This window comes from Acomys russatus, chromosome 9 (genome assembly GCF_903995435.1).
Source record: "Acomys russatus chromosome 9, mAcoRus1.1, whole genome shotgun sequence".
NCBI lineage: Eukaryota > Metazoa > Chordata > Mammalia > Rodentia > Muridae > Acomys > Acomys russatus.
In genome coordinates, this window is record NC_067145.1 from 59,565,470 (window position 1) to 59,593,363 (window position 27,894).

Below are 27,894 nucleotides of genomic sequence, written 5' to 3' on the forward strand. Positions count from 1 at the left end.
TTGCTTTGTGACCTACGATGTGATCAATTTTGGAGAAGGTTCCATGGGGTGCAGAGAAGAAGGTATATTCTTTCTTGTTTGGGTGAAAGGTTCTATAGATATCTGCCATTTGACCCATGGCATTGGTTAATGATGTTATTTCTCGGCTTAGTTTATGTTTCAATGACTTATCCTTCAGTGAGAGTGGGGTGTTGAAGTCTCCCACTATTACTGTGTGGGGATTGATGTGTGGTTTAAGCTTTTTTAGCAGATCTTTTACAAATGTGGGTGCCCTTGTATTGGGAGCATAGATGTTCAGACTTGTGATGTCATCTTGGTTGACTTTACCTTTGATGAGTATGAAGTGTCCTTCCTCATCCCTTTTGATTAATTTTGGTTGAAAGTCTATTTTGTTCGATACTAAAATGGCTACGCCTGCTTGCTTCTTGTGACCATTTGCTTGGAATATTTTTTTCCAACCTTTTACCCTGAGGTAATGCCTTTCATTATGGGTGAGATGTGTTTCTTGAATGCAGAAGAATGTTGGATCTTGTTTATGTACCCATTCAGTTAGTCTGTGTCTTTTTATTGGAGAATTGAGGCCATTGATGTTGAGAGATATTAATGACCAGTGACTGTTAAGAGTCTTAATTTTGATGTTGTTTCCAGTCAAGCGTTTGTGTAGTTGTGTTTTTACCATGGGATAGTTATCTATTTCCTGGGTAGTTTTGGTTGTAGCTTGACCCTTTGGGATGGAGTTTTCCTTCTAGTACCTTCTGTAAAGCTGGATTTGTGGATAGGTACTGTTTGAATTTGTTTTTGTCCTGGAATATTTTGTTTTCTCCATCAATGGTTATTGATAATTTTGCTGGGTAAAGTAGTCTGGCCTGGCATCTGTGGTCTCTTAGGGTTTGCAGGATCTCTGTCCAGGCCCTTCTGGCTTTTATGGTCTCTGCTGAGAAGTCAGGTGTAATTCTGATAGGTTTACCATTAAATGTTATTTGGCCCTTTTCCCTTGCAGCTTTTAATATTTTTTCTTTGTTCTGCATGTTTTGTGTTTTGATTGTTATGTGGCGGGCAGTTTTTCTTTTCTGGTCAATTCTATTTGGTGTTCTGTAGGCCTCTTGTATGTTTATAAGCATCTCTGTCTTTAGATTGGGGAAATTTTCTTCTATGATTTTGTTGAGAATAGTTTCTGGGCCTTGGAGTCTGATATCTTTCTTCAATGCCTATTATCCTCAAATTTCTTCTTTTCATGGTGTCCTTAATCTCTTGGATGTTTTGTGTCAGGAATTTTCCAGATTTGGCATTTTCTTTAATGATTGCTTCAAGATCTGTGATTGTATCTTCTAGACCTGAGATTCGTTCTTCCATCTCTTGGATTCTGTTAGGAAAGCTCACCTCTGTGTTGCTCGCCTTCTTCTCTGAGGTCTCACATTCTCATTTTTCTTCTGTCTGTGTGTTTATCATTGACTCCAGTTTCATTTTCAGATCTTGAACTGATTTTTTGATTTCTTTCATCTGATTTTTTGTATATTCCTGAGTTTCTTCCATTGCCTCTTTATAAGTCTTCAGAGCTTGAACCCTTTTATTTATTTCTTTCATCTGCTTCTTTGCATTTTCCTACAATTTTTCCAGTTTCACTCTATGTGCTTCTTTTATGTCTCTCACCTGTTTGTCTGCATCTTCCTGCATTTGATTATGAATTTTATTTGTTTCCTCCATTACCATCCACATTACTAATGATTTGAGGTCATTTTCTTGTATTTCCGTTGTATTTGAGTTCTCTGGGTTGTTTTCTTTGGGATAGCTGTTTTGTTTTGTTTTTGTGTGTGTGTATGCTTTTTCGCTGTCCTTTAGACATCTTGCCGTCTTTGTTTTTGTTGGGTAGATTCCAGAGTTGGATGGAGGGAGTCTGATGATAAATTCACTTGTTTTCTCACGATTTACATAGGCTGTAAGCTCTGATGCTTCACTGGTGTGGATGTTAGGAGATTAGCCCTATTGTTTTGGACTCTCACAGCCAGTGATCTTCAGCCCCCCTGTGCTGTGGGTCCTGCAATTGTTCTGGGTCTCTGAATGAGTGTTGGGTCAGGCCAAGGTATCCACAGCCTTCTGGGTCCCCTGCCAAGTCCAGCCAGGGACACTGGGCCCGCACCACGGGCCTAACTCAGCTAGATTCTCAGGGCCTGAACCATCTGCCAAGCTCAGCTAGGAATTCTGGGCCCAAAATGCAAACAGGGTCCAGTCAGAATTTTTGGGCTGGTACTACGCACCAAGCTCAGCTAGGGGCTTTTGGCCCAAAGTGCGTGCTGCGGTGAGTTATTGACTCAGGGCCCGAACTGTCTGCCAAGCTCAGCCAGGAATTCTGGATTCAAACTGCACACTGTGTCCAACCAGACTCTTAGAGCCGGTGGAACTGAGCGCTCCGCCCAGCCTGTGTCACATCAAGAGAACTGCAGCTGCGGCGAGCTAGGGCCTCTGGTGGAGCTGAGCACTCTGCCCAGCCTGCGTCACAGCAGGAGAACTGCGGCTGCGCTGAGCTAGCGCCAGTGGTGGAACTCAGGGTTCTGCCCAGCCTTCGTCACCGCAGGAGAACTGAGGCTGCTCTGAGCCAGCGCCTCTGGTGGAACTGAGCGCTCCGCCCAGCCTGCGTCACAGCAGGAGAACTGTGGCTGCGCTGAATTAGAGCCGGTGGTGGAACCAAGCGCTCCGCCCAGACTGTGTCACCGCAGGGGAGCTGCTGCTGAGCTGAGGTGGTGCCTAGTATGGAACTGAGCGCTCCGCCCAGCCTGTGCCACAGCAAGGGAGCTGTGGCTGTGCTGAGTTAGTGCCTCCCGCTGCCGGTGTTCCTGGCTCAGAAATCTGTGCAATTCCCTGAATTGTTCACTGGAGCCTCCAAACACGGTCCACACTGCTTGCCGCCATCTTGGATCCCCCGTAATTTCTTTATAATTATGGTATAAATTCTTTATATAATAAAGATCTTTACTTATGGCATAACAGTTTTCCTGTTGTAATCTCATTTAAAACTTGGCTTTCAAATCCTTACAACATCTTCAAGGTACAACAAAAGAAGACCCACCATTTAAAAGCACCACTTACAAAATAAAATAGAAACTTTCCCTAGCGTGGTCCTTTCCCATGTAGCATTGGCTAGAAATGGATCACAGCCTTGTGGGAACACAGAGGAAGGGAGTGCAGACTGTCAGGATGAGACCTGATGGGCTGTGGTCAGACAGAGGGGGAGGAGGACCCCATCTGTCAGAGGTCTCAGGGAGGGGAGTAGATCGGAGGGGTAGGGAGGGTAGGATCAGGAAGATAAGAGCAAGTGGATTGCAGTCTGGATGTAAGGTGAATTCATAATAGTAATAATAATAGTGATCGTCATCATCATCATCATCATAATGATAATAAATAATGTCATTTTCTCTTTGGGAAATTTCATTCTATTCCCATAGTTAAAGGGCTTTATCTTTTAAAACTCTTTTTTTAAATAAAGCACACTTGTAGGCACAAGCTGGCAGATGATATGTAGAGGCCCACTCACCGCCTCTAAGATGTGTTAGAGCGATGGCCGAGGAGGGGTGGAGTGGTTTGTGTGATACGAAGAGAAGTGGAGCCGGAAACAGCAGTGAGAAACAGGCCTTAGAAATGTGCACATCACAGCAAATCAAGTCACCAGAGATCTACTCACTCCTTTGCCTGTGTCCAGTCTCCAGGCACTTTTTGCCAGCACCAACGTTGGCCTTTGCCGTCCCCCTGGCCTTCTTCGTTCTCTTCTTGCGTTCCTTTCGCTGTTTCCGGGAGGTCTTTCTCTTCTCACAAAGGCCGTGTCTTGCGAGTCTGTGTTTCGGTTCATTCTTCTTTGCATAATCTAGAGAACCATAGATCACGCCAAAGCTGGCCGTCTCGCCACTGCCAAAGTGGGTTCTGAATCCAAATACAAAGATGACATCTGGTGTGGTTTTGTGCATTTTGGCCAGCTTTTCCCAAATTTCTGTCTTTGGTACTGTTGCCTTCCCAGGGTGAGGGACGTCGATGACTATTTGTTTCCTCTGAAGCAGATGGTTTGTCACGAACTTCCTCGTCTGGATCGTCACTGTGTCGTTCATGATGGCTATGGTGCCTGAGCTGCAGAGGAGGAAAAGAGCGATGTATATATTTCTAAATACATAAATATACTTTCTTTCCTGAGTCTATGCAACATTACCTGTATATATGTTCCTGGGGACTGACTGGTATAGGATAACCAATTAATGTACTCTTCCCTGGGGAAGACTATTTCTCCTGCTTTCAGCATTCCTTAGTTATTTGTAAGGAAATCAGTAGTACAGGAGAAAATGATAAAATTTGCTTTTAATGACTGAAAAAGGAAATATGACATAAGGCAACCACTTATACTACAGATATTCAGAAGCAATGACTATTTAAAAACTCCTTCTGTTTCTGTCACACAGAGCATATAGCCATGTGACAGTATGAATGACAACATTCCATTTAAAAGCTCAATTCCTGTACTTAAACATTCTTCATCACTGCAAAATCTATATGCTCCATTTAAAATCATTTTATAATATTTTGACGGCAACAACATTTCAAATCCTATACACGTACTCTAAAATTTACAGTCGTGAAATGCTTCCCAGTTCTTCTTTTATGAATAATTTTGAGTAAGGCCACACATTAACTTAATTAGTCTCCTGCATTCTGACTATATTGATAGATTCTGAGGGTTGTATAACAGGTGAAAGCCGTGGGCCCTAAGACCCTGTTTGTACCTTGGCACACAATTTCCAACAGTGGTTAATCATTATACACCTAATCAGCACCCAACTGTATTGCTCTTTATACTGTATAATGTTGTCACTACACTGTCATGACCAAGCATAACTATGACAAAGCAAAAATATATTTGCCAAAGAGTGGAAGTTGAAAGGGTTATTTTTTCTTTTTAGTTTCCAATTTTCGTTCTTAAGAGTCAAAAACTTTAGAAACACTCTGTCATCATTTTTTACTGCCCTCTGTGTGTATCACTGCATGCATGTAGCATAGGGCAGCTGACTGCTTCAGGGAATATCTGACTGGGAAGGTGCCTCATGGGCTGTGGAGATGGCTCTGTGGACAAAATGCTTGATGTGTGAATATAAGGGCCAGGACTCAGATTCCTAGACTCTGTGTAAAAGGTCTGTATGGTAGCCCGTGTCTCTAATTCCACTGTCTCTGTAGTGAGGTAGGAGACAGAGATGGGAGACTCCCTGGGTGCTTGTTCATAAGATAGTCCGTCATACTCAACAGGAACAGCAAGGGGCTTGTCTCAAACAAAATTGAAGGTAAGGAGCATGGATTGGCTCCTGAGATCTTCCTCTGATTTCCACACTGAGACATGTGTGTACTCACACTTACACACATGTTCATACACATATCATGCACACCCTACTCCACAAAGAAAGATAAAACAAAGGGTTCATGGTGACAAAAGAAATCACCAAGAACCTAGAAGGCCAATTCATCCTAGTTTAATCTAATGCTATCTTATTACCACTAAATACATTTCATGATTTACTATGATTGAAAGAGTCTAAAAAGAAAATTGATTAAGAAGTGTGTTTCTTTATCACGATATGACAATATATTTAGGAATTCATATAAAATAAGCAAGTTGGTTTGAACTCTCTGGTTCATGTGGACTGCTGCCTTACACATCAGCTTTCCCATGCTGTTGCATGAAAATGGAACAAGTTTTAGATGTAATTATTTCTGTTATTCTCATGTCTTGGGACGGAAAAAAGAAACAGTATCTGTTTAACCAGAAGAGTGACAGGAAATGAATCTCATACATCAGTTTGCGGAACTACAAGAAGTGACAGTAGTGATGGTGGCATTGCAGGACCAATGAAAAATACATGTAAAAGGAGTGGCAACCCAGCTAGTTTGCCCAGTCCCCTGCCTCTGCTTCTCTGTTTCCATAGGCTTGAAGTAATCCATGAACAAGACACAAGAAGGTTAGAGTTTGATCTGCCTCAGGATCTCATTATGTCATTGTGATCAGATTTGTTGGTTATTCTGGGTACTGTTTCCCCTATTTAAAGTTGTTCTCTAGCTTGGTAGGAAAATGAAAATCACCAGTCTCGAGCATTGCCTTCTGGCTTCCTGGGTTCCATGTTGATTGCACCGGGATGGAAGCAGATTCTCTATTCATATGGATTCAGGAAGTACTTCTTCCAAAAAAGCAAGATCTGGAGAAATAAATGTACTGAATGCTAATGAAGAAAAGATACATTTTTGACTGTGAATTTTATTCTATTACTTGAGTTTTTCTTTTCCAATATTCCAATTTGCTTTTCATTTTCAGATTTTCTTTCTTTCCCAGATTCATCAATATTACTGACTTCCCTTTTACATTGTTGATAGACTTTACTTTTTTAAGCACTTTAATCATTTCATTACCTTTGGATTTATTAGTGGAGGTGTTATGATGTCTTGGAGACATCATGTTGTCCTTTTGTTGTTGTTATTTGGGGTTTTGTTCTACTTATGTGTGTTGATATGTACATATTTCAGTTTGAGTATTTTTGTTTTGTTTTGTTTGGATATCTTTTTGGTGAGCAGCCTACCCTGAGGGCTCAGTTTCTAATACCACCAAAAGCTTAAAATTCAAGCCACTGTAATGGAATAACATACTAAACATAATATGGAAATACACTAAAACCCAATTAGAGCCTATACCACCAATGGCAATAGAATACAAAAATTGAAAATATAAGTAATTGAAATTATTTAACATAAAAGTATATATAGGAAATGAATAAAATAAATGAAAATATAAGAAAAGGCAAAATAAAAATGTCAGTTAATTTTAAATAAAATAAAGAATAAAAGAATAAGATAATAGAAGTTAACCAATGAGTGAGAGATGTATTTATATAATTGACAAACAAAAATGTGCAAGAAAAATTGATAAACTTAAGAATAAAATTAAAACATTAATTAAAAACTACCAAAATACAATAATAAGAGAAGGGATGAAACACAGGAAAGAAAAGACAAAGCATCAGAAAGCTTCATGGGCTGTGTGTGTGTGTGTGTGTGTGTGTGTGTATGTGTGTGTGTGTAAATTCTTCCTGGGGATGTGGGGCTGATAATTTAATAACAATGAAAGGATTTATTAAACTAAAAAAAGTAACATTAGGTTCAGAGAGATTAACAAAACAAAACAAAACAAAACAAAACAAAACAAAACAGAGCATAACTAGTTAAAGTCCAAAATGAACCCTGGTGCTTCAGAAGCAGTTGAAAATCAATAAGGTGTCAGTTTCTGGTCCTTTCTGGGAGGCGACTGTGAGGAGAACCCCACAGACCCAGTGTTCAGGTGTGAGGACCCCACAGACCCAGTGTTCAGGTGTGAGGACCCCACAGACTCAGTGTTCAGGTGTGAGGACCCCACAGACCCAGTGTTCAGGTGTGAGGACCCCACAGACCCAGTGTTCAGGTGTGAGGACCCCACAGACCCAGTGTTCAGGTGTGAGGACCCCACAGACTCAGTGTTCAGGTGTGAGGACCCCCAGACCCAGTGTTCAGGTGTGAGGACCCCCCAGACTCAGTGTTCAGGTGTGAGGACCCCCCCAGACCCAGTGTATAGGTGTGAGGACCCCCCAGACCCAGTGTTCAGGAAGGCTGAGGTGGAGAACTGGTTGCACTTTCGATCTTATACTTAAGAAAAAAAAAGTCCCTCTACTCCTCTCTCTCTCCTCTCTCTCTCTCTCTCTCTCTCTCTCTCTGTGAGTGTGTGTGTGCACGTGCTACAGTGAGCATGGGAGATCAGACAACCAATTGCCTTGTTCGAGGAGGACCTCTTTTTGTTGTTCTGCTGAGCGCTGAGGAATTCTCCTGTCTCTACCCTCTATCTGAGTGTTTGAGTGCTGAGTCCAAGGGTTTTGTGTTTGTTTATTTGCTTTTGTTTTGATTTTTGTCTGTTTTAGAGATTCTGGTACAAGTTCTCATATACAGAAACTGCGTTGCCCACTGAGCTGGCACCCAAGTCCCCAACTTGTACTTTTTGAAAAGAGTAATACATGGTTTGGACTTTCCAGATTCTAACTTCAGGCTGCCCTTCCTGGTTTTTGGTCAGTTCAGATCTCTGAAAGGGGTGTGTGTGTGTGTGTGTGTGTGTGTGTGTGTGTGTGTGTGTGTGTGTGTGTGTGTGTGTTCCTGGGTCTTCTAAAGTGTATTTGGCCAGGTGGAGGGAAGGGGTCACACAATGCTGGAGTCTCCTGCCTTTTCTACCAGTTAGGCCTCCTTAAAAGTCCCACCAGTTCGGGATGCCATGCCCACACCAGTGCTCTTCCACTCAGGTCTTTTCTTGTGTTCTAGGAGCCTCTGCTGGCTAAGCTTAGCATTGCAGCAGCTTGGCCTGGCAGACTCTTGCAGTCTCAGGACTCTCCCAGCTGGTACAAGTTAGCAATGACTAATACTCTAGGTAGGAGCCTTCTCCCTTTTGCATTGAAAGTAAGCTGGACTGAAAACCATGCAGACAGCTTTCTACTTCCAGAGTACAGCTGGTGCATCCTAGTTCTCAGACCCATTGGCGGTGCCCCTCGACTAACATAGGCGGCTGCAGAGGTTGGCTGCCTGGCCATCCAAGGCTTGGGTTTATAACAGACTTAATGGGGTCAGCTCCTAGCTACTGAGCGTGAGGTTCATTTCTAACCATGGCCATCAGTGTCTGAGCCAAACCTTTCACTTGAGTTTTTCAGTTTCTGACACCCGGTTTGTCTCCTCTTTGTGACTAACTCTCCTGGTTCCTTGGGGTGATATTGTTCATATTTGAATAAGCTTATCCTAGTCCATGATTTAAAAAAATGCAAAACTTAAAATGCTCTGTGAGCTGGTGGCATCCTAGCTAAACTCTCTAATAATTACTTTTCAAGGGGCGTATGTGTATATTACCCCCCACCACTACCTACACATCTCACCCGGGGCCCTGAGTTGTCTCAGTTGAAACGAACACTATCGTGGTGTGAATTATGTACTACTATGTACTGTGGTCACGATGTGGTCCCTCTCAGCTCCAATCTCTCCTGAAAGATTGCCTAATACACCATAATTCTTTCTCTTAGGGACAAGGTTTGTCATCTGGCTGCCCCTAGAACCCCAGTCTTCCCTTCTCCAAGTGCATGATTCCTGGGAGAATTCTAACTTCTGCAGGTCCACTGTTTCTATAGGCTGATAGCCACAGGGGGACAAATCATATCTGTAGAATGTGACCATTTCTGTGAGGTCTGTAGTGATGGCTCATTGTTTCTTGTATTGCATGATCAAGTAGAAATGTCATCAGGGCAAAGCTTTGAAAATTAAACACAACCAGCCCTCCAACCCCCATCACGGCTAGACATCCCTTGGTTCAGGAGTCACAAGCTTTGAGCACCCTGCACTTCTCTGAATACTCAGAAAAGAGCAGGCCCATCGGGGGAAAAGAGGATCAGCGCAGTGAAACTGAGTTTGGAGAGCTGTGTCAGGAGCGGGCCACAACTCAGGTTAGATACTATCCTGAAGAGACCTGTGGGGAATCCAAGCAGTTTGGGCTTGGATCACTCTCCACCCGTTCACTGCTTACTGGCCTGGGCCATCTGGGACACAGAGGACTAACAAGCAAAGGTGAGTTGGGACAGGCCACAACCCTTATGAGCTTATATCCCCAAGAGTCTTGTTGGACACCTGAGCAGCTTTGAACTTGAATCTCTCTCCACATGCCCACTGCTTACCAGCCTGGCCCAACTGATCCATGAGAAGAGGAGATCTTTCTATCTTCTGATATCTTCTTTAATTTCTTTCTTCAAAGACTTGAAGTTTTTTTCATATAGGTCTTTGACTTGCTTGGTCACCGTTACACCGAGAAACTTTATATTGTTTGTGGCTTTTGTGAAGGGTGTTGTTTCATATATTTCTTTCTCAGCCTTTGTCTTTTGTATAAAGTAGAGCTACCAATGTAATTCTTTAAAGATGCAATGGGAAGTTCTAATTCTTTTGAAAGATACTGTTACAAACTGTTTAAGAAATGCAGGTTAATAGTCAACCGAACTTGTAGTCTTGTTAGGTTCTAGTTTAGTTAATTATAGAAATATACTTCCTAGGATGAAGAGATGCTAAATAGTTAGGAACAGCAAATCAGATATACTAGAGATAGATATAGATGGTCTTCAAAACCCCAGAGATCTACAGAATATAGCATTTAAAGATGTTTTATTAATGCAAGGCTTTTTTTTTTATAATGAGACATGTCAGCTCCTGGCAGTACCCCCATACTGCTTCAAAGAAGATGATGGGGATCAGTGAAACTCCATGTGGAGTTTGCTTCAAGTGTGGCAAAGCTAGACATGGGACAAAATCCCACCATTTCCTCAACTGCTGACAGTATGCTGTCCAAACTGTGCACAAGCAGGATACAAAGAAAGTACACTGCTGAGTTCTTCAAGGAAAAAGGTAGACAAATTCTTCATAATTCCTGCTTCACGGAAATATCTGTCAGGTATTCTGAGCCACGAGGCTAAAGAGATGAAGTCTTGGGTGACTATTCAGGAGGCCGTCAGTCCCTCCCATTTCTATAGCTCCCGAAGCTGCTTGTTATGCACTTCCTGATTACTCAGGTAATATTTATCCTTTTCAGGTCTCTGATGCGGTTGAAGACTAGATAGTTACAGTCTTAAAATTAAGCTTAAGATGTTTAGGATTTAAAAAAAACGTGTTAAGGGCTGGAGAGATGGCTCAGAGGTTAAGGGCACTGATTACTCTTCCAGGGGTCCTGAGTTCAATTCCCAGCAACCATATGGTGGCTCACAACCATCTATAATGTGATATGATGCTCTCTTCTGTCCTGCAGTTGTTCATGAAGGCAGAGCACTGTATACATAATAAATAAATCTTTAAACAAAGAAAAAGAAAATGTGTTAAGGTCTAAAAAGATGTTTCCAGGTTGATAAATGCAAGTTATGATAGAAAGTGATTTAGGTACTGAACTTTGGACTCACCAAGATAGGATGGACTGTGAAACACTAATGGACTAATTATAATTGTGGATGCAATTCGTACCAGATAATATATAGTTTATTGATGTTAGATAAAGAGTCATTTATTTACATGAAAAAGGAGAAATGTTGTAGGACACTTGATCACACTGTGGTGTGGCTCAGGCCCAGCACACACCTTTAATCCAAAAACTTTCTGTAAACAGGATTAAATGAAGTCAACCATAGGTCAAGAGGCAGAGCAAGCAGCCAGTTAACAGGGAGTGAACATAAGAAAAAACCTTAGAGAGTGAGAGGAAGTCTAGAGGACGGATAGTGAGAAGCATGGGAAGTAAAAAGGATCATCCAGTTCGAAGTCTTGTTAAGACAGCCTGGAGATGGAGAAGGGGTTTTTCTTTCTGTGATGGCAGCTGAGTAGGGAGATCAGCTGTTTGCCTTCTCTGCCTCTCTAAGTTAGCTGGCTTTCACCCCACCATCTGATTCCCGAGTTTTTATCAGTAAGATTGAAGGTTTGGGATTTTGTTTTTAAAAACAACACCTATACATATTCTTGAACCTTCTATATCTCTTTAGAAAGGAACCACAGGAAAATGGGCTCCTGAGAAAAGCGGACCTCTTTACTAGAAGTGACCTGGGGAAGGGGCAAGGCAAGGCAAGTGCGCTCAAGGAGAGGAGACATAGAAGTCTCTGCCAGGGCCGCGGGATCGCGGGCTTCTGCTGGGCCCAGCCAGCTCTTATTTTGAAGAGAATTTTCACTTTGGTGCTGGCTTCTGCTGGGCGCAGCCAGCTCTTATTTTGAAGAGAATTCGCACTTCCTTGTTCTCTAAAATGATACTCTTGGCAGCTCCCCCTATAGCTTTGTGTCCAGAATGCAGAAGAACCCAGAGGGAAGCTGGAGTCCAGACTAGAGGAAACAGGAGACCTCCTCCCCCAGGACATCTGGCTCTCAATACAGGTCCACTTTCCTTAGCTAAAGGTTGCAAAGGAGCCATCCTCACCCTACACATCCAAGGCAAGGACTCTGCTTCTGTTTACTGCTTGTTTCCTCTTACAGTTTCCAAGTCTGCTAAGTGTACTGAGTACTTTTCTTCTTGCTTTTTCTGCTATGAGAGCACTTTAGCTTCAATGCTGGTTATTTGGAGGCTGCAGTTAGCTACCCTGGGAAGTTGTAAGACTTCCATATTCTCAGGGCTGCAGAATGAGATGTCTTTGTTTGTTTGTTTGTTTTTTTAAACCAGGCAACCTCCTTTTATTATGAAACCCTGGCATAACCTTGGAGAACTTAAAGGCAGTTGACAGGGGTGACCCTTAACTGTCTCCTTGCAGAAGGATCCTTGCTTCCCTACTGTTTGGATCCTTTTGGATTCTTTTTTTTTTTTTAATTATTATTGTTGATTATTTGTGTGTGCATGTGCATAATGTTCATGGGTCACAAGTGCCATGGCACACATGAAGAGGCCAAAGGGCAGTTTTGTAGTTTGGATTTCTGCCTCCACCTTTAGGTGAGTTCTGGGAATCAAGTTAAGGTCTCCAGTCTTTCACAGAAAGTGACTTTGCCCACCAAGGCACCTCACAGCTCCAAAGAAAGCGGTTTTTGTTTGTTTGTTTGTTTGTTTTTGTAGTAATGGGGATTGAGGCCAGGGCCCTGTACATACTAGGCACGCACTGTGCAACTAAGCCATGCTCCCAGCTCGTGTCTTGAACCCCTGACCCCTAAACAAAGCAGGAACTGTTTGTTTGTTTGTTCGTAGGACACCAAACTAAGTTGTCAGGAAGCCAGCAAACTCAAAGACCAGGTTTAATCTCTTAGGAAGGGAGGCCACAGTTTTCAGAGAGAAACTCCATGATTATAGTGCTTATGCCAGAACGGGCTGGTGGATATTTGGGAGGAAGTCCAAGTACGAGGGGAGGGAATTGAAACAGTGGATATTTGGCAAGGATGATACAGAAACTTGTCACTGTTCAGTCACAAGGGGACATTTCCCTGGAGACACCTAAAGGGATGCAGGACTGCCCCCACAGGCTAGAGCATGCACAGGAAGGGAGCACAACCAGCTGTGATTGCAAGATAGCGCAGGGACAGAGATGCCTTACCTGAAGTGCTGCTTACCTTTCTGAATAATTTTCCCTCTGCTTGTAGATGGGGAATCAGGCCCCTCTCTTTCTCTTCAGAAGTTCCTTGGGCAGCACTCTAAAGAATTGGAACAAGTTCCATCCAAATACTCTCAAAAGGAGCCAACTTGTTTTCTTTTGCAGTATAGCCTGGCTCCACTGTGATCTGCGGGTGGAAAGATACCAGTGTTGAAAAAGTAACCATTTGCTATCTCTCACAGTCCTTCATTGGAACAGATACGTTTGTGTCCCAAATTGCAATGACAAGGTTAGCATACAAATAGTTTTTGCTCTCTGGTTTTTATTCCTCATGACCTTTCTTGTGTGATAATTCACTGTTCAAGGTCCTTGGAGGCTCTTATCATTGCCAGGCTCTATTGCAATGCAGCATTCAGTAACTCTCAGATTTGTATGAGGCCAATAAAAAATATGAGGAACAGAACCAGGTGAGTCCGACAGAGTCACATGGCAAAGGGGTAACTTGGCTGTTTTTTCTTTTCCACCTACTCTAACCTCTGGCCTCATCAGATAAATGCTTTCTTGACTCCCATAAAAATATTTCCAGATGTTTTTCTAACATTATTTAAACAGGCGTGGCCCCGTTTAGCCTCCTATTTCTTGGATTGTTGAGCATTTGCAGTCCCTGTCCCTCCTTTATGGGCAATCAAATTGGTTTGTTCCAGAGTTTAGCAGATTACTTTTCAAATAGTTATGCAAAAAATATTGCTCCGCCTCTCCTGGACCAGATCCAGTAACAACATAGCCTATATTGGATTAAGTGAGACAATTCTTCTTTATGAGATTTTTAAGTTAGAAGGCAAATTATATCCTAATTATACCAATAGGCTTCCACACCTTTTTCTCATGGTTCGATTTTTGTCTTGTGCCTTTGGTCCTTGTTCACTTAGCACCCTGGTATCTTCAAACTTCTACACCCCAAAATTCAACTGATGGTAACCATGTGATGCAAATTTTTTGGCCACTACGATCTCCTTCTTCTTTTAAAGATGGCCTGAACTCACCGTCCTTGGAGGAATTTGTGGTTCTGCATTTGGGCAGGGTCCTTCTCCAGCAAGAAAGAGCCAGAGTAGTCACTTTGCTGAAAAATTTCAAGAGCCTAACATTTGGTAAGATGTTATCTGACCAATGGTCTCTTCAAATCAGGATGTAAAGAGTAGTAGGTGCTCCCTGGGGCTTTGTAGATGTATCAGTTGGCACTGGACTCCACAAATGTGCCTTTTGATTAGTTGTGATTTTTCTAGGATGGTCTATATCTGCTGCAAAGAGAAGTTTTCTTTCTGAGGAGTGAAGATTAAACTTAACTTTGAAAAAAAAGAATAAATATTTAGAATGTAGTTAGAGATTATAACTGTTTAATAAAGGGGTGGGTATAGGTTTCTCTCCCAAAAGCCTTGACTTCACTAGTCCTGGGTGGCTAGGCAAGTTTTTAACACCAGAACTGTTTTCGCCATTATTGGGTGTGTCTTAAATGCAATAAGTCAGCTGCTGATTACCACCAAAGTATGCATGTCATTACTGCACACTTAGGGATATTGTATCATGGCAGTGTTCATTTTAATTGGTACAACTCAGGACCCTCTGTAGGCTGTGTAGATATATCTTAATATTTGGCAGTGTTCGTTCTCAATAGGCCAGTACTAGGACTCCCAAATAGGCCGTAAAGGACAACAGGTGAGACTGGTCGACCTTAACGAGATGAGCTCAAACTGCCTTCAGGGATTTCCTCACATGGGAGTGTGTGCCTAGGGCTGTTTTTCCTAGTGACTTTTTCAAGTTTGGTGTTATTTAAACTCTATTCCTCAATCATTAGATTGAATTTTTGGTTAAATAAACTTTCAAGAGATGTAGATTTCTTTTTATAAAATGCCCACACTGACGGAAACATAGGTAAAGGATACACACACACACACACACACACACACACACAGAGAGAGAGAGAGAGAGAGAGAGAGAGAGAGAGAGAGAGAGAGAGAGAGAGAGAGAGAGAGAGAGAGATATGGTGTCTGTTGTAGTCAAGGCCACTGTGGCCCACTTTGGTCTACTCTTATTCTTAGGTCTGCTCTTCCTTTCTTGTCTGCTAAAATTTAGTGCTAGAATTGTGTGCAATCGTTGCATTGTGTCTGATGCCTTCTCTTTATAAGCACAAGAACTAAGAGTGTTGCTGGGCTTGAGACAAGGGGAGACCTGAGACATCCTCATAATCACAAAGGAATAGGTTTCTATCTAGAAAACAATCAGTGATTCTTTATGTAACCACTTGTAATGGCCAACGGTGACTTGTACATTATAAAGAGAAATTTTGCTAAAAGAAATTACGACTGTATGATGATTTACTACAGAATTATCTTTTATGTATCTGAATGGTACCAGGTCACATGTGAAGTAGTTCTTTAAATTTTCTGCCTGTTGGTTAACCGTTAAACAGGACATGTCACTGGTTAACTATCAGACAGGCAGAAGTGTCCTTTAGTCGCTATCAGGGAGTAGCACCGGTTAGCCCTTACAGGAGGTGTGCCTCTGGTTCTCCATTAACCAGGAACTTGGCTGAGTGTTCCATAAAGGCTGCAGGAGCATCCGAACCTGCTTAGTCAGAAGGCTGATAAACAATGAGCTCCAAACAGCAGCTCGTGAAGCTGAGTGACGGCCACTTCATGCCCGCACTGGGCTTTGGCACATACAAGCCTGAAGAGGTAAGAGCAGGGTGTTGTGGTAGAGAAAATAGACTGAGGGTGGGTGGAGGGGACAAAGCTGACGAGTCGGCAACGTCCTAAGTGACTCTGTGGGACTCACCTGGTTCTAGACTGGAGCCATTGTGTGGACAAGATATGTAGAAGAGAGTGTGACTTTGGTCTGAATGGAGGTCTGATTATATTATCATTTGCCAATGATTCCATTGCTCCTTAGCTTGGGAGGTCAGTCACCAGTCCAGAACACTGTCAGTTCCCTCAATTTGATGCTAATTGCAGTGGAGGGAGGGTTCCTCTGTTTAGCTCTAAAGTCCAGGTTATTCCCTGTCCCCTTAGATAATAAAAGACTTAGGGAAATGAGCGTGTTGAATGTTTATGTAGCCATGACACATAAAACACATGTCCAAGGACTGTTGGAGTTCTGTGCTGGGGAGCTGTGTTTCACCGTAAATGCTGCACCTGACTTAAGTCAAACCTGCAGTGTACCACTTTCAACTTTGGGTGCTGAATGGATACTGCAGTACTGTAACTGTGAAAAGCTGTACGTTTAGAGCACAGTAGTCTAGAAAGTCTCTGAAATGAACTGACAAAGAGGGTAGTTTACAAACCCGGAAGGAGTTTCATATTTTAAAATCTTCCTTAGATCACACAATTTTTAAAATAAGTGAATTTTTCCTTTAACTTTGAATTCATACGTTTCTCTAAGATTTACAAAGATCTTTATGGAGTGCCGATGGCCATACTGTCCTGAATGCACCTTATCTTGTCAGAGATATTCAAAGAGCAAGAATGCAGAAAAATGATGGGACTTAATTACTATGTAGGATAAAGTGTCATAAAGAAAGGGAGAGCAGCGGGCATGGAGAGACGGCTCTGGGGTTAAGAGCATTTGTTGCTCTTGCAGGGACCAGAGTTTGGTTCCTGGCAGCCACATTGTAGTTCACAGCCATTCATAATTCCAATTCTAGTGATCTGACATGGGTCTCCACAGGCACCTCATGCATGTGATGCACAGACATACATGTAAGCAAAACATCCACACACAAAATTAATCTAAGAAACGGTTTAGAAGGCAAGAGAAGACAAGTGTCAAGGAGCCTCAGGCTGAGTGCGCCTGTACTTAGAAAGCCTGAACAGGCTTAAGGGCATGGTACTAGGCGGTCTCCATTCACTTACTATAACTTCAGTGTGAAACGAATGCTCTTTTTCTTTTTTTAAATTTGTTTTGAGACAGGGTTTTATTGTATAGCCCCTGGCCTGGAATTTCCTATGTAGACCAGGAAGACCTTGAACTCACAGAGATCCTTCTGCTTCAAGAGTGCTGGGATTAATGGCGTGTGCACCTTCCCTGCTCTGAAGCTTTGTTTTTAATTACAAAAGTAGTTTGATGCGATCTTCTATTCTTACACATGTGAACATTCACAGCATTGTCTAAATCTGGTAGAGTAGGCGACATCTTAAATTTAAATGTGGTTATATCTTCACTAAATAAAGTAACTTTTGTTTTAAAGGCTGACAACCCAACATGAATAATCCCTTACAAAATGAGGAGTAAACAACTTTCTATTCAGATGAGATTTCCCATATATTGTCACAATCTGATGCTGAAAAGAACTCTATTTTCTAGGAGTCTTCACTGAAGGGGGACTCGTAATGCCGCACCAAACTTGTACTTCTGTTCTGTTGTGTTCCAAGCACCCTTCTCCTGTCTTCATTGCACTGTGACCCCACTACATAAACTGTAACAGAGCCATTACTACATCCTCAGTCCTGTCAGCTTTTCCAGCATGATCCCCGAATTTGAGGTCTGTTTGAGGTCCTTTGATGCAGGTGATTAACCATTATTGTGTGGCTATGGAAAGGTTGTGGAATATAAGTTGAGACCTGCTACCTCAAATGCTCAACTAATCTAAGATATGGGGAAAGGGTGATTTTTCTGGAATCACCTATGTGTCTGTGATCTCCACAATTTCTGTTTGTAGATTCAGTTTTGTAGGAGGTGGAATTTCAGTGGCCAGGAAACCCGTCTCTTATTAAGCAAGAAAGCTGCATGAGAACGGTATAGGAATATAAAATTCCTCCTGCTTCCGAGAACTGCCTGTCAGATCTACTTGAGTCACCTCTCTTATCAGGTGTTTAAAAATACTGCTTCTTTTTTCTCTTCTTTAGGTTCCTGAAAATAAGCCACTGGAGGCTGTAAATTTAGCTATAGAGGCTGGCTTCCGTCACATTGATACTGCTTATGTATACCAAACTGAGAAGAATGTAGGGCAGGCTATTCGAAGCAAGATTGCAGCTGGCCTTGTGAAGAGAGAAGATGTATTCGTCACTACAAAGGTATTGTGTGTGTGAGATGCTCAGGTGCACAGATTAATTGAAATGTGATCTAAACAAGCAAACATTTATTTGAGAGGATCCTCGATTGGTGAAATATATGTACTGGTTACAACTCTTATTTACATACAATTCACAGGCGAGTTCCAGAATGAAAAACAGGAAAAGATTATGACTTCCTACTATCTACAAATGCACAGCTCAAAGCCCTTTACTTTTCTGAGCTTCAAATCAAAGCATTGCATTTTAGCATGGTCTTTTCAGGCTTCAGTGCGAGAGGATGCGCTTAGTCCTGCCAGACTTGGGGTGCCAGGGTAGGTTGGTACCCCCTTGGGGGGGCTCCTCTTCTATGAGAAAGAGAGAGGGGCATGGGGGGAGGGGTTGTGAGTGTAGGACTAGGAAGAGAGGAGGGAGGAGTCTGGGATTAGGCTGTAAAGTGATTAAATTGAAAAAAAAAAAAAAAAGATTAGTTAGAGTGCATTTACTTGTGTCCATCACACAGTAAAATGTTCACATGGGTCTTTTCTCCAATGATGTAAACAGAGGGTTGCTAACTCTTCTTTAATGGGAGAATGGGTCAAGTAATTAGATTAATGATTGGTTTCTTATCTCTGCTAGGTATAACCTAGAGACTGAATGTTATTATTAATTGATAGGAACTTTATATTTAGAGAAAAAAATTTCATTTTTAAAAGATTGAAAACAAACTCATAATCATGTTCATGTGTATAAATCAAAACAGCGGAAGCCTCAGAACCAAGGGAAGTTCGTGTCTTACGATTATAGGTTTCTATATAGTACAAAATGTATCAGTTTTCAGTAAAATAAAACCTTCATATTTGAATAGTTAACTAATCCAGGGTCACTTCCATTTTTCCATGTAAGTAGCTTTGGTGCACTTTCCATAGACCAGAGCTGGTTCGATCTAACTTGGAAAAATCACTGAAAAACCTTCAGCTGGACTATGTTGACCTGTATATTATCCACTACCCAGTGCCAATGAAGGTAAGTGATCTGAATGGCTTTGAGAAGGGTGTGGCTATCAGTTTTCTGGACGGTCAGGATATAGGTCTATTATATTTTCCTGTAAACTGAAATTTTGTTTTATGTAGTCTACTCAAAGTAGATTATACAAAAGACCATAAAATCAGGAGCCCAAGCAATTGCTAGGCTTAGAGATTCAAAAAAACAGTCTTAAAAATGTTTAAGCATTCCTTATATTGCATCAGTGGGTACCTAGGCATTATTCAGCTTTTTCTTCCTGTGGCACTGAGACAGTTCGAGCTTCGTGGTTGTTATCTCTTTATGGCATCTTTGAGTTTTCCACCACCAAAATTAGTCTCACACATAACCTTGATTCACCATCTTTAGTGAATATAGTTCCCTTTTGCCCAAATATATTCAGGTAGAAAAAGACCACTGATTGTTTGCCCTGCGTCAGGACTCAAATTCAGTAGTACTGGAGGTCAAAGCTGAGTGACCACTGAATTTCTCAGTGAAAGAGAAATAGGTCACCAGAAGTATCAATAAGACGTAGCACAACAGTGCACATCAGCTAAGCAACAGATAGACAGGCCTATGAGAATAATGTTTAATAATAATAAAAATATATGTAAAATGTATATATGAGTTATACAAGAGATTAGTTCAAGCACCTAAAAATACTCCTTATAATTCCACGTACAAATCACTTTCTAAATGTAAGTACGCAGAATGATGATCTGCTTAGTAAAAATTTAGTGTTCTATTTCTAGCCATTCCTATGAGACGGCGGCTGTGTTTAGTCAGGTCATCACAGAGATTCTTTCTGTTCCAGCCAGGAGACGATCTGTTTCCAGAAGATGAGCACGGGAAACCATTATTGGACACAGCGGATATCTGCGCCACATGGGAGGTGAGCCTTTGAAAGAGGAGCTGAGGGAGGGAGCGTCAGGGGAGTGTTTCCATAGGTGTGTCACGGGACTGCAGGGGGCGGGCAATGAAGAAGTACTCAGGACAACAGAAATGAATCTATTTCCCCATCACATTCAGTGTGAAAACTCATTGCTTCTTAGCAAGGATACAGGAATTCCTTTATGGCTGTCACTTTTTTCTTCTATTATTTTCACTCTTTTGGCTTCTTCATATTCTGTTTCAGTGGTCATTCAAGCATTGTCTCCCTAGGGCCACATTTTCAGTGTTGGTGTGATGATGGTGATCACATTCAGGGTCTTTCACACACTGGCAAGTCCCATGCCACCGAGCTGTATGCCAGGAGTTGGGTGGTGCACTGGCAACCCCTCCATCTTGCATTTATTTCTATGTAAGCATGGCTCTTCATAGCTCCTTCATTCCTAGGCCATGGAGAAGTGTAAGGATGCAGGATTGGTCAAGTCCATCGGGGTGTCCAACTTTAACCACAGGCAGCTGGAGAAAATCCTGAACAAGCCTGGGCTCAAATACAAGCCCGTCTGCAACCAGGTGAGAATGCCCGCAGGCCTGGTCTTCTCACATGCATTTCCCTCGTTCTGATGCCCGCAGTCCACTTGCCCCGTCCTCAGTTATGTCATTTTCATGGAAAAGAAGATACTACGAACATTGTCACTGTACCAAAGGATACTTGGAGATTCTAAAATCCACTCTTGGATTATTAAAATTTTGTGAAAACTAGGGCATACCACAGTGCCCAACTGGTGCAGAATGTGGGGATGTCAAGTGCTCTGGGAAGCAGATGCCATTAACAATATTTCAGGATCAATGTAGACTTGTCCCTGAGCTGGGACAAATGGAATATATCAGAGAAGAAAAGGTGCTTGAAACTGGACTGATTCATAGTGGGAAGTCCATGAAAACCGCGAATGAGAATGAAAATAAGAGACATGAGTGTCAACAACAGTCCTGCAGGTTGAAGGAGTTCTTCCTTCCTCTTAGTATGTCTGCTCTTGAAAATTTCAAACTGAGACACAGCTGCAGGCATAGTAAACTTGAAATTCTAAAAATCATGCACACATGGCTGATCAGATTACATGATCATGGTGCTATCAGTGTTGGATACAATTCATACCTAGAGATTCCAGCTCATTCTGGGCCTAAAAGCCCCTTGGTCAGTTTTTCTTCCTCATCTCCTATAAGGCTTTTAAATGCAAGTATTCTCTGAGTGGCCCTGTGTATGTGCGTACATGTATGGGAGTATGTGTGTGTGTATGCGTGCATGTGTGTGTCTGTGTGCGCACGTGTTTGCCCATGTTTGTGTGCACATGTGTATGTATGTTCATGTGTGTGTGTGTGTGTCCATGCATGTGTGTGTATGTGTGTGTGTGCACGTGTGTGTGTGTCTGTGTGTGTGTGTGATGGTAGATATGTGGAAGACAGAAGATGACTCATGGGTCTCATGGAACAAACATAGGTCTGGCTTGGCAGTAAGCATCTTAACCCACTGAGCCATCTCACTAGTCTTATTTCTGTAACATTCCTAGGAACTTGTTCAAAGTAGGCTCGTTGACTGTTCACCTACCGAAAGCTCAGAAAGCACCTCCCCAGAATGAAGATGCTATCATATATGTTAGATTTATATTTAGAGAAATTAACAATAATTTTCTTATATAATCTTAACCTATCTCTACTTAAGTTTCCTCATGATTTTCTGAAACATCTTCAAGGCAGCACTATGCTTTCTCTCTGTAATGCAAAATGGAACTAAACTTCCAGTCCTGGTTCATAGAATTGGGTTATCACAGAAAAATTATTTTGTATCATATTAGTGATATAGATTTGAAATTAAGTTTTAAAGACACAGGTTAAATTATATTGATAATCTAAATGTGTTCTAATTCCTCACTCAGGTTCTTACCTTTAGTGCTTCTCCTTTACATTAGCGACAACATTTGATATAACCAGATGCCTTTCTGTTTGCCCATCTACAGGTGGAATGCCACCTCTACCTCAACCAGAGCAAGCTGTTGAACTACTGCATGACAAAGGACATTGCTCTTGTTGCCTACTGTGCTCTTGGATCTCAACGACCTAAACGATGGTAAAAAAAAAGAACAGTAGGGAGGTTACTTCAAACATCAATGTGGGTGAAGTCTTTCGTATACTATACACTCAGTTTTCAGAAGCCCATTTTGAACTTGCTCAAAGAGAGGGGAGAATTTTTATTTTTGAGGGGATCTCAATGATGGAAACGTTGCTGGTCCAAGGACTTCTCTGAAGTCCCTTGGCTTTGAGTAGGTGGCCTGTGTGTTCAGAAGGATCCTAACCATTGTCGCCCTTTGGAGCTAAAGACTTGTGCCTTCTCTTCCAGGGTGGACCCAAGCTCCCCAGTTCTCTTGAATGATCCAGTTGTCTGTGACATGGCAAAAAAGCACAAGCGAAGTCCAGCTCAGATCGCCCTTCGCTACCTTCTTCAACGTGGAATTGTGGTCCTTGCCCAGAGCTACAAAGAGAATGAGATAAAAGAGAACCTGCAGGTGACCAGGGAGGCTGTGGGCATCAGGGCTCGTCAATACTATCTCTCCTCCTCCTCCTCTTCCTCCTCGTCCTCGTCCTCATTGTCATCCTCCTCCTGGTCCTCCTGGTCCTCTTTCTCTTCTCCTCCTCCTCCTCCTCCTGAATCAATCTCCTTAGCATTTCCTACTAATATAAAATTTCAGTTGCATTCAGAAATGTTCTCTTCTACTCTACAACATAAACATCAACTTAACTTGACAGAATTAGGTTTAGAGAGAGTGCAGAGATTTCGGATTCAGCATTAAGTCAACCATACATTGTGAATACCTCTTTATTGTTCACCAAAATGTGAGTTTGAAATTGGTTATATATATTAGAATTTTTGTGGCTTTTTTTTGTATTTGGCCTGCATATTATTTTATTGTTTTTATTCATTTTAAACTTTATGTGTATAAATGTTTTGGTTGCATACACGTCTGTGCACCATGTGCATGCCTGGTGCCAGCAGAGGGCAGAAAAGGCTCATATGACCTAGAACGGGAGTTGTGGATAGTTGTGAGCTGCTCTTTGGGTACTACCCAAGAAGAGCAGGTAATGTCTAACCAGTGAGCAAGCCCTTTAGCCTTGTGCTCACATATTTTAATATGGATGCGTTTATTTCTTTTGAGTTGCTGCACTGGGTAAGTGTATATTCTTTTCTTGAAGACTTGCCTAGCTGATGACCTTCTATTTTTGACTACTAGAACTTTCTTATACCATTATCTATAGTATTGCAAAAGGAACCAGGCCCCACGTAGAACCGTAATACAAAGAGTTTTATTTAGGTCATTATTGTATAGTTTAAAGTTTTTCTTCAGTTCAGTCTGAACCCTTAGGCATCTGTTTAGCCTTAGTTCACTGAAGCATGTGCACATATGTGCAGACACGTGCACACACAAACACACAATTGTGTTCTTACATATGCAAACATGAATAGATACATGCATACCACACATGGAAATAGAAAAAAAGATAGAAATAGTTAAGATTAAAGGGATGAGAAAAGAGACACTGCCTGTTAGTGGAACTTGGTGCAAATTTGCATTGAGTATGGAGGCTGGGAAATATGTTTTGTAATTAATTTACAACAACTTATATATTCTCCACATTAATTATGCTGCATATTCAGATATATTTGTTATATCTGAAATTCTGCTGTGTTTTCATTCCATCTATCATGAATATATACATATACATATACTCTCATAGGAGAATATATATATTCATAAGCAAAAGTTTCTTTGTATTATGTTTCTTTATTCCTCTAGTTTGTGGTTAAATATCATGCTGTTTTATTCATTAAAAATAGAGCATCATATGCCTTGTTTTTCTTTTTACAAGAGTGTTACAATATTTCCTTCTAAACTTTTCTTTAACTGAAGTATAGTTTATGAAATCATATAAAGTAAAAACTCAAAAAACACTTAAACAATTTTCTAAGTGACTCTGTGGTGTTGCCCGCAAGAGCACTTATGTTCATAGATTTTATTTATCTTTTTTCTGCTCACTCTTTCTCAAATTATGCTGAAATAAGAGCCTTGCTGAACAAAATGACAATCACTTTGATTTACCTTCTCCTGTTTAAAAATGTGACAAATTATCTCAACAATATGGCTGCTTAAATAAGACCTGGATAAGGACAGACCAATGGGCACTCCTATATGTAAGGCAGAAATCTTCTAAGGGGGCATCCTTAGATAAAGAATTTCAGGCAATTAGAGAATTCCAAGAGTCTAAGAGCAAAAATAATTAGTCTTCCATAGGACGGGCTCCTTAGTTGTTTATCCAATACCAACTAGTCAGCCATGAAATCATGTACATAAAAACAGCAGTAAATAGATCTATCAGGCTATATTTATATACTCTGTGTGTGTGTGTGTGAATCTGTATTAATAATTGAACAAAAGAGACCAGACTGCAAGAGAGTAGCAGGGAGATATGTGAGAGTTCTAGAGAGGAAAACAAAAAGGGGGTTGGTATAATGATATTTTAATTAAAAATAAAAATATGACTCTCTGGGTAGATAAAATTCATATATATATATATATATATATATATATATATATATATATATATATATATATAAAACTTTTATTATTTACCTTGATTACATCTTTCAGTGTGTAGATATCTAAGTCTTTAGGTAGGTCCTAAACTTCTCCATCAGTTGAGGAAGAACGGAAGTTTTGAAATATTAAGAATTTTAATATGAAACTATAATGAGTATTTTCAATTTTTGGTGGCCTTTTAATATATTTTAATAAATTATTTTTCTATTACATACTTTGCACATATTCTGTTAAGTTGATTGATAGAGAAGTTGTTCTATTTATCATCTCTTTTTTGGGAGTTTTTTGAGGCAGGGTTTCTCTGTGTAGCCCTGGCTGTCCTGGCCTTGCTTTTGTAGACCATGCTGGCCTTGAGCTCACAGAGATCTGCCTGCCTCTGCTCCAGCGTTATAGAGAGTTGTGGGTGACTGTTCAGGCTGCAAACTGTCTCTGTCACTTTTTTTCATTTTGGAAGGTGCTAACCTGCATTTCCAGTTTACTCAGGTAATTAAGTTTTGTTCCTTCTCAAGTCTCTGATGGGGGTGAAGACCAGATAGTTTAGTTTTACAGTTAAACTTAGTGTTTAGGGGTTAAGATGTTTTTAGGTCTTGATAGATGTTTTAAGTAGATAGGGATAAGATATGATAGATATTGATTTACATTCATAATTTTAGACTCACCAAGATAGGATAGATGTTTTCTTCAAGGCTGCCAAATACAAATAGCCAAAACACTATGAATGTGGCATTTACATAGTTTCTGATTGTTTTGTTTTTCTTCTTGCTGTCTGTAGTTTATTTTATTTATGTGTAATAATAGAAATGTGTATGTAAAAAGAAATATAATAAAAAGGAAAAAATAATGTATTATTTGTTCTTTTGGTAGTTTTTAAATATAAAGAAAAGTTCACTCACTGCTTTTTACTAGAATGGATCAGATGTTAGATTGTTGACATTTTAAGTTTTTTCTCCTCCATTCACACCTCCTTTTTTCTTCCCTTTCTTTCTCTCTTTCTTTCTCCCTCCTCCCTCGCTCTGTTTCCCTACTTTCTTCCTTTCTATTTATTTACCACCATTTTTTTTTTGAAAAAAACAAGGATTAATGATTTACGTGTGTGTGTGTGTGTGTGTGTGTGTGTGTATGTGTGTGTTAGAAATTAGTAAAAAATGTTTCCATATAAAGTATCTCAAGGTTAAGCAATGAAATTCTCTTCAATCAAATCCTTTGTTCATTGGAAATGATAAAAAAATAATGTTCAAATAATTCTTTCTTTAAATTGTGTTGCAAGGAACATTGTAAATATTTTAACAGTTCATCAGTGGGCTGTAAATATTTGAGTTCTATGGTTTAGAAATTACTTAGATTGCTTGGAAACTATCATTATTGTCTCTGAATGAGTCAGCTTTGCATGTGCTGCAGCCCCCTTTGTCCGTGTTGTGCTTCCTCACCGCAGGCCAAGAGCCATTTCCTTTAACTTCTATTTGACGCTGACTGACCACTTGAATACCTTGATTGATGTCATTAATAACTTTCAGGAGCTTTTTATATAATAAAAAAGACCTTTGCAAAATAAAATGTGATTCATTTGGGTTTTAAAGATTCACAAATAAGGAGTGTCCTAAAATGTTTCCAATTGTTCATTAGGTATTTGAATTTGAGCTGTCTTCAGAGGATATGAAAACCTTAGACAGCCTGAACAAAAATTTCAGATATGCACCTGCTCCATTGTAAGTAACTCTTAAAAGCACGCCATGATTTATTTTAGTTTATATCTTTTCTTTTTCAATGAATACTTGTTCAGAAACTAAAACCTTTGTTATTTAAACAGCTGTTTTTCCCATTTCTGAGTTACAAATATCTCAGTGCAGAAGATTAAGTTTATGAAGAAAGAGATTTAAAACCAAGGAAACAATATCAAGGGAAAAAGCTTCATCATTGTTGAAATTATTTGTCATTAATAATATTTTCCTTCTTGCTCTATGGTTATATAACCTTATATTTTATCCATAGTTCAAACAAGGACAAGGAATACAAAATTCTTTTTTACTTGTGGAGACTTTAATTGTCAATAGATGTAAATGTAATAATTTTCAAATGTGGCAGACAATTTGCAAAGAGTCCCATGTATGTTATCATACCCAATAGAGTATTTATTTTTAATAGAGAAAAATGAAAGATAAAGATGGGAAATAATGTAGGTCAGAGAGCGGCAGGCACACAGTAATTCTTGCCGCCTATTAAATATTTTAGTAAGTAATGATTTCTGTCAATTTATATTTTGTAATGGTGCTAAAGTATAAAGAACTACAAATTATATGATAAGCTTGCATCTTAGTCATAGAAATCTATCTTATTAATGACATTCTTTATCTGAATGGGACACACTATGTTGTATGTGATGGGCAGTGTATTAACTACAAATGAATTAGTTAAATGGAAAGAAATTAGCACCCATAAGCTGTATTATCTTCATTGTGTGATGATAAATGTTTAGACTAGCATTAAACATGATATTCACTTTCTGCCTTCATTGAGAGACTGAAATGAGACATGCTCTCTCCTTCCACGCTTTGGCTGACTGACTGTAGAAGCTAAAAGAAAGGAACATTTTGTGGCTGGCTGTCTCTCTGTCTTATTCTGTTCTAGGAAATGGGTATTAACTCGAAATATTCAGCTATGCTGTTTTAAAAACATTTGCTTCATAGTCAAGTTTATGAAAATAGAAATAGCAGATGCTTCAATTGGCCAGGAAAACCAAATGGTCAAATCTAATGGCAGCATTGTATAGATTTCTGCCTTTGATACTATAAAAAAGAATCCAAGAGCTAATGTTTTATATCTTTTCTCTTTTAGTACCGAGGGCCACCCAGAATACCCCTTTTCTGATGAATTTTAATGTAGAGGCCTGTGTCATGATGTCTGCACAAAGTCTCAAAGACCCTCTACGTGGATAGTGACATCCGATATGCTGCTGATTAAACATGTGCCACTTCTCATCCCTCTAAGCTGCATAACAGCCCTCCTTCATCGCGAGCTGTGTCGTCATTCTTTGAAATGATGCTAATGATTGCTATAAAGGTCCTTCTTTGGTAATGTCAGTGTTGCCTGGTTTGTTTCCTTTTGAAACCTCAAGACTCAGAGTTAACTTCTGCGGACGCCAGGGGGCAGAGTTTAGAAAACGATAATTTAAGGGATTGTAGTGGGTGGAGGAAGTTTGGCTTT

At 40.5% G+C, this 27,894-nt stretch overlaps 3 protein-coding genes across 3 annotated transcripts in view; 2 read left to right on the plus strand and 1 right to left on the minus strand.

The window, feature by feature from the left end:
• The window catches only part of LOC127194016 (3-alpha-hydroxysteroid dehydrogenase), a 1,235,587-nt gene that overhangs the window by 1,113,452 nt on the left and 94,241 nt on the right, over positions 1–27,894 (plus strand). The window lies entirely within an intron of this gene.
• Positions 3,669–4,094, minus strand: LOC127193561 (40S ribosomal protein S24-like). Its single transcript, XM_051150835.1, has one exon. The coding sequence runs from the start codon at positions 4,092–4,094 to the stop codon at positions 3,669–3,671; it is 426 nt and encodes a 141-aa protein (XP_051006792.1).
• On the plus strand, positions 15,406–27,764 carry LOC127194033 (aldo-keto reductase family 1 member C13-like). Its single transcript, XM_051151443.1, has 9 exons — positions 15,406–15,826; positions 17,993–18,160; positions 19,046–19,162; positions 19,974–20,051; positions 20,495–20,617; positions 22,060–22,169; positions 22,440–22,605; positions 26,317–26,399; positions 27,526–27,764. Exons 1-9 carry the CDS (start codon positions 15,743–15,745, stop codon positions 27,566–27,568), a joined length of 972 nt encoding a protein of 323 aa, XP_051007400.1. The 5' UTR covers positions 15,406–15,742; the 3' UTR covers positions 27,569–27,764.